The following is a 7,112-nucleotide window of genomic DNA, read 5'->3' as shown; positions in this document are numbered from 1 at the left end:
GTCACGAATTGATAATCCGCTTGACGCCTCGTTTTGCCTCACGAGTTGTGAATGTTTTTGACCTTTGCTGTGGCTTCGGAGAGCAGTTTCGCCCATGTTTGATACATCAAAGTCTTTCATACACAACATACATCTAGCACTGTGTTTATCCCGCCCCTTTCTAAGCCAGTCTTTGTAGTGGGGATATTGAAGCCACCGATCACTGAATAAACATTTGCCCAGCGGCATTGTTGTTCTATTTAGCAGTGTTTATCGTCACGCATGGCTAGCACATGGCCCGATTAAGCTCTTCCGTCCATTCATCGCACTCCCCCGTAATATACCAGCTTTACATGTATCTCGGAGGGCGGCAGATCGGCTGATGAAATTTGCCGGTTTACGGTAGCTGTAACAAGGGAGATAATTTATGTCGCAAAACGCACGTGTTTTGTAATGGAAAATCCCACAGCGTGTCAAACGGAAGATTTCATTCGAGTTTCAGCAGATTTGTTGGCTTTATTTTTAAGAGCGCTTTCCATCGCATTAAACTGAAAATTTGTTTCTGCAGATTTTATTTTTTCCAGGACTTTTCATGAGTTCATATGCGAATTTAAGGACTGTTAAGGACTTTTCAAAACTTAAAAAAAATCCAGGACTTTTCAGGATTTCGAGGAGGCGTGCGAACCCTGTCGGCCTGACAGGAGATCGATAACGGAATACGCAATTGTTTATTGATTAGATTGTTGAGTAAGTACCGTGTTAGTCTGGAATCGATCCATTTGACATTATATTGTTCCTCATCATTGATCGTAAATGTGTTACGTAATGGCCACGTTCCACGGACTGATCGAAAAAACAAAATTCGAATGAACAGAGAACTGCTATATGTGTAAAAATCCGCGTTCACAGAAATATCTTATGAAATCCTGTTTTTGGTATGTTCTTCCGACTGTAGTCTTCCATCTGTCGATATAAAAGCAAACGAAACCATCAGTAAGAGATTAAATATTTTGACTTTGTGCTTATGTAATGGTTTGTAACAAAATGGTACTCACGTGGCGACAAAGGATATGGAGATTTATCATTTTTACTTTGTGATTAGTCAGTGTTGATAAGGAAACAGTAACCACGTGCTACCATGGCGATAAGCGAGATCGACATTCATCATTTTGACTTAGTAATTAGGTCACTGTTGGTAAGAAAATGGTAGTCACGTGTACCATGGCGATATGCGAGATCGAGACTTAACATTTTAACTTTGTAATTAGGTCGCTCTTGGTAAGAAAATGGTAGTCACGTGCTACCATGGCGATATGCGAGACCGAGACATAACATTTTGACTTTGTAATTAGGTCGCTGTTGGTAAGAAAATGGTAGTCACATGCTACCATGGCGATATGCGAGACCGAGACTTAACATTTTGACTTTGTAATTAGGTCACTCTTGTTAAGAAAATCGTAGTCACGTGCAGTAATCTGTCGGTAGTTTATCCCTGGCATCCCCATTTCTTATGCCTATAACACTGGCTACCATCGTATGAGTGAAAAATTCTTGAGTTCGACGGTAAGCAAAACCAGAATTTTCCATGGTTATCACAACCACTTCTTTTATACGCTTGTCGTGGGTCGAAGCCCCGAGGAAAAATGATTTGTGTGCATTTGAACTATATTTCAGAAGCTTTTGCTGGCTAGTATACACGTCAGCATTTCCTCATTATGTGAGATGATGACATCATACAACATTATGAAACATTTTTGTGGAAAAACAATGGAAAAAAATACTTAAGATTTAATACATAGACAGTGAAAACGTGATTTGGAATTAAACAACGTGATACTCACGTGAGAGTTGACAGGCTCATCGCTCCAGAATGCGTCTCTGGTATCACGGTCCACACCCAGATCATAGTTTCTTCCCCGCGGTGAAATCCAAAACCAGGAAAAAAGCAAGAAAACTTCAAAAAGAAACAAAGGGTCAATGTACTATACAGTAACGATCCGTGTCAATATTATACAAAATTACACATTTTTATTTCATGGCTTAAATCGATAACCCGCCTTTTATCTGCCTACCACATGGAACACAGTCTCGCTCGAGTGTTTTTTTTGTGTGATTTTTATGACTCTTCAATCTTATGCCGCGGATCAAGAAAGAGTTTTACCGGAGTCACTCTGCCTATTGAAGCCACCGTGTGCGACAGAGACATAGCTTCGATCTTTTGTTTTACTAACTGGAACAATGTTACCAAAGTTACGATTTTCTGTGTGGTTTAGAAAACGGACTGCCGCTCCATGTACACCAAAAGGTCTACTAAGTAAGTTTAATTGTTGGAGTCATTTATTTATTTATTACCTTTGTTTTGTTTTATTCACGTCCAATCCAACAGGTCTATATATGAACCCAGTAACAGAACCGATAACAGTAAATTATCCACCCAAGCTTATATTTTGCCCGTCTTTGTCTGTCTCTCTGTCTGTATGTTTGTCAACAAAATTACGGCTGAAAAAGTCATAAACAACTTTGGACGAAATTTTGAGAACGAACCAGTCCATTAAAGTATGGATCCAGCAAAGTTAAAAGATAAAACCAAAAAGCAGAACATCGAGGGACTTTGTACATTTTGATGAAGCGAAGGGTCGGGATATTGGAATGTCTTCTATAGTTTAGGTATTTATTTGTTTATATATTAGTATTTAACGCTGAGCCCAATAATGCCTCATTTATAGGAAGGTTGTCATCTTTATAGTTTGAGCCGGTAACTGGACTGCTCGAAATAAGTCAATGATCTTTATTAAGCAACTTTTTCACATTTGACGTTTATAACATGAGCTGTTTTAGTAATGCATCAGTTCCTTGTCGGTCTAAGGGTTTACCTCCCTTGGTAGTTATCAGTTCAATTATCCAATGCCCTTAGCATCTGGAAGTGTGATGGGATTTAATCCGTCACAGTGATTGTCTGCGAATAATCCACCTGTGTAATTTTTGGCAAAAAGAACTACTTTTGAAGCATTGCAATTTGCTTATGTGCACTTGGAAACTGACAAGGTAAATGGCAATCTTTTCCATAGTCCCATATGCTTTCGTATAAAATATATCTTCTGTCCACTCAGTTTGTCTTCTTACAGAATTAATCTTCTGTCAACTTAAATTGTCTTTTTATAGAATATATCTTCTGTCCCCTTGATTTGTCTTCTTATAAAATATATTTTCTTCTGTCCACTCAATTTATCTTCTCCTTATCGAATATACCTTTTGTCCTCCCAATTCGTCTTCTCCTTATCGAATATACCTTCTGTCCACTCAATTTGTCTTTTTCTTATCGAATAGATCTTCTGTCCACCCAATTTGTCATCTTCTCATGGAATATACCTTCTGTCCACTCAATTTGTCTTTTTCTTATCGAATAGATCTTCTGTCCACCCAATTTGTCATCTTCTCATGGAATATACCTTCTGTCCACTCAATTTGTCATTTTCTTATCGAATATATCTTCTGTCCACCCAATTTGTCATTTTCTTATCGAATATATCTTCTGTCCACCCAATTTGTCATCTTCTTATAGAATATATCTTCTGTCCACTCGATTTGTGTTCTTCTTATAGAATATATTTTCTGCCTACCAAGTTTGGCTTCTCATAGAATATATCGTCTGTCCACGCGATTTGACTTCTTATAGAAAAGAATATATCTTCTGTCCACTCAATTTGTCTTCTTCTTATAGAATATATATATTCTGTTTACCCAGTTAGGCTTCTTATAGAATATATCATCTGTCCTCTCGATTTGTCTTTTTTGATGAAATATGTCTTCTGTCCATTTACTTTACTTTCTTCACATCAAATATATCTTCTGTCCACTCGATCTGAGGTCTTCTTATAGGAGCACTCCAGAGCTTTTTGTAATCATGTTAGAAAAGACGGAAGTTGTTCCGTGAGACAATTTTTTTTTTACTATTATAGGGCTATAAAACGTGAAGGCCTGTCGTTATCTGATAACGCACAAATCCCTCTCTAAAATGTGATTTGGCCATACATGAATTCCACACGATTCAGAGGTAAACGTCTTAACCACTCTTATATGAGCATAGGAACCTCCGTGGCCGAGGGGGGTAGCAGGCGAGCCTAGAGCTTCTCACTAATGCCGTAAGTTCAAGTCCAGCTCAGACTATCTACCCATCCGGTCGTGCGTGGGAAAATCTGTTCTCAACCTGCAGATGGTTATGGGTTTCCCTTGGGCTCTACCCGATTTCCTTCCACCATAATGTTGACCGCCCTGGTATAAGTGAAATATTCTTGAGTACGGCACAAAACTTCAATCAAATAAATAAATAAATATACGAGTTTAACAGTTGACAGAATTCCTTAATTTGTCATTTACGTCTATCCATTTCTTACCGTTTGATATATGTGACGAGGCTCCTCCCTTCCCTCCCTTTCCCATTACTGCAATATGTTTTTATGTTAAAGATGATGACAACACAACGTCTTGAGTAATTGTAGCCTCACTGCATTTTTCTTTTACCTATTTCTGCCGACACAATGGTGTAGAAATATAAAACATTTCGTAAATTTTTCGTGTCTTTCAGATATCTTGCCTATCTTACTGATTGCGTCATACCTGGCTTTTAATTTACTTTTATCGGGAGGGGAGGAGCAAGGGAAGCGACCTTCAGCATGGTCAGTTCCTTACTTACGAGGTCTCTCGGTTGAAAAGGTGCCATTCTTGGTTCCTAGTCAGGCCCCTCGTATTGCGAAAAAGTGCGGACCTGTACCAGGGCGTTTGCTTCCTCCAGGAGGGGGAAGGCTGGGAAACATTATGTTTGGATACGCCGCCACGCTCGGCATTTCTCGCCGATTGGGAATGACTCTTGTTCTGCCATCTCACAGCAAGCTGTTTGACATCTTTGAGGTGCATGCAGATACGATTGTGAATGTAACAAAGGCTAAACAAGGCATCCGCTATGAGCGATTTGCATCTGCCTATGATCCAAAATTACTGGAAATCCCGTGTGATAAGGACATTTTTGTTTGCTGTTCTCTACAATCTTGGAAATATTTCACGGGCTATGAGAATGAGATTCGCACACAGTTTCGATTTCGTCCAAGCATTGTAAGTAAGGCCCAGTCCGTCTGGGACTCAGTGATTTTTCCTGCGACAAAGTGGAATTCCTCCACCCTACTGAAAGACCAAGGAAGCATGAGGGTGGGAGAACCCCGTGGGGCGGAAAGACCAGTCTTCGTGGCGGTCCATGTCAGGAGGGGGGACAAGGCCCATCATAAACAAACTATCAAAATGGGTCACAGAGTAGCCAGTGAAGAATACTTACAAAATGGCTACCGTTTCTTCCTCAATCGCTACAACAACAACGTCATCTTCGTCGTCTCCTCGGACGACCAGGCCTGGGTGAAGAAGGTGTTGCCGTCAGGGATCTCGGTGTTTGTGAGTTCTGATCGGCCGGAGGTAGACATGGCCGTGCTGAGCCGCTGTAACCATACCTTGATGACAGTGGGCACATATAGCTGGTGGGTGGCCTGGTTGGTCAATGGCACCACTGTATATTACAAGCACTTGTTTCAACCTGGATCGTACATTGCCAAACACCACAACAACACGTTAGCAGACTGGGTCCTTCCTCAGTGGATCGGCATGGAGTAACATAGGCCTATTCACGTCAAAGGAAAAGACCGCATAGCCTAAAAAAGTACACTTGGTACACAATATTGTGGCAAAAATGCACATATACATAATTTTGTCTACCAGCAGTACACAAATTTTGTAATTTGTGCAACACGTGTATAAGTGGTGCCGAGCACAGTCTGTCTGCCAGTGATGCCCAAGTCATTGTGGGCGTGCACATTTGTACTTACACATCTTTAGAGAGCAAACATGTAGTCAGCATCAACAGAAATGCAGCTACAAACTGTGCCTAAAATATGTTTACTTTTTTCAGATTTTTTCCTTTTGAATTAGATGCAGTCAAATGTTCGAATTGTAAAGTGGACTTTATGGACCATACTGCTAGTGGCAAGGTATGCTCCGAGCTCCGACAAAAAGTTAAAAAAACATAATTTTCTCCCGGACTTTCTTTGGTTTCCCTTCCACCAAAATACTGGCCGCCGTCGTATATGAGAAATGTTTTTGAGTAGGCCTACGGTGTAAAACAGCAAATAAAAAAATAAATAAAAAGCATAATTTGCTGTGTTTGTGATTTAGCACAATCGAAATATCGCAGTTCAAAGTAAGCAAAATCGCAAAAGCCCTGCTATTTTATCAGATTTAACCAATCATGTGCGGGTTATTTCTGTAACACGAGGACGCAACTGTTTCCGCTTGTGTCAACTGAATCTTTCCCGTTTAGCCACCTGGTGTACGATTGCCGAGACATTGTGTCTCCGGTTGAGGTAACATGACGCATCCAGTAAGAATTCTCCATTCGTTGGTTTCAACGTTACCAAGCACGTAAGAAAAAAATGTTTTGTTGCCGTTCAGGTTTTTTTTCCAAATGACTGTATTCCTATTATCTGTAGTCTTGTTTTTTAAAATCTGTGTTTGGAATGGGCAAAACTACTTGTCACGAGTCTATATATCCAAACAAAAGTTACATTTGGATCATATAAAAGGCCAATCCTAGAATTCAAACATTGAATGCACTCTTTAATAAAATCCTGTAAAATAAACGAAATATAAAAAGACTACAATACAGCATAGACAGTAAAACCAGGACAGTGACGAAAGTCTGATAGTTGACAAATGATCACACGTAACCGGTGATCGTCATTGTTCATTATCTGACAGGTGGAGAGGATTTAGTGGCAGTGTTTAATTAAGAAATCATGTTCGCGTCAGGGTAGCCTAATGGTAGTTTTATATCAAATCGATGTGGAAGAGTTTATATTGTAGGTCGAAGGCAAAGCCTGAGACCTAAAATTTGTAAACTCTTCCACATCGATTTGATATAAAACTACCGTTAGACTACCCTCACGAGAACATTATTTCTATTCTATTACCTTGGTAGCAGCAAAATGTTTTCGTAATTATAACAAAAACGCCATTGTGGTATAGATTAACAGCAAAGAAAAAACGCCCCCACTTTCCCTGACACGTTGATTTCGTCCAACCGAACGTTCTAAAGG

The 7,112-nt window shown here is 39.8% G+C and overlaps 1 protein-coding gene across 1 annotated transcript; it reads left to right on the top strand.

The window, feature by feature from the left end:
- The first annotated feature begins 2,176 nt into the window (after nucleotides 1–2,176).
- LOC135464099 (galactoside alpha-(1,2)-fucosyltransferase 2-like) lies at nucleotides 2,177–6,162 on the top strand. Its single transcript, XM_064741590.1, has 2 exons — nucleotides 2,177–2,293; nucleotides 4,565–6,162. Exons 1-2 carry the CDS (start codon nucleotides 2,218–2,220, stop codon nucleotides 5,632–5,634), a joined length of 1,146 nt encoding a protein of 381 aa, XP_064597660.1. The 5' UTR covers nucleotides 2,177–2,217; the 3' UTR covers nucleotides 5,635–6,162.
- Nucleotides 6,163–7,112: the final 950 nt, after the last annotated feature.

The sequence above is a fragment of the Liolophura sinensis genome, chromosome 3, assembly GCF_032854445.1.
Source record: "Liolophura sinensis isolate JHLJ2023 chromosome 3, CUHK_Ljap_v2, whole genome shotgun sequence".
NCBI lineage: Eukaryota > Metazoa > Mollusca > Polyplacophora > Chitonida > Chitonidae > Liolophura > Liolophura sinensis.
This window is presented reverse-complemented; position numbering and strand designations above follow the sequence as displayed.

Excerpts from the sequence above, each read along its gene's own strand:
- LOC135464099 (XM_064741590.1), top strand. The coding sequence starts at position 2,218 with ATGTTACCAAAGTTACGATTTTCTGTGTGGTTTAGAAAACGGACTGCC. Across the intron at positions 2,294-4,564 it reads TACACCAAAAGGTCTACTAA|ATATCTTGCCTATCTTACTG; the intron begins GTAAGTTTAATT and ends CGTGTCTTTCAG.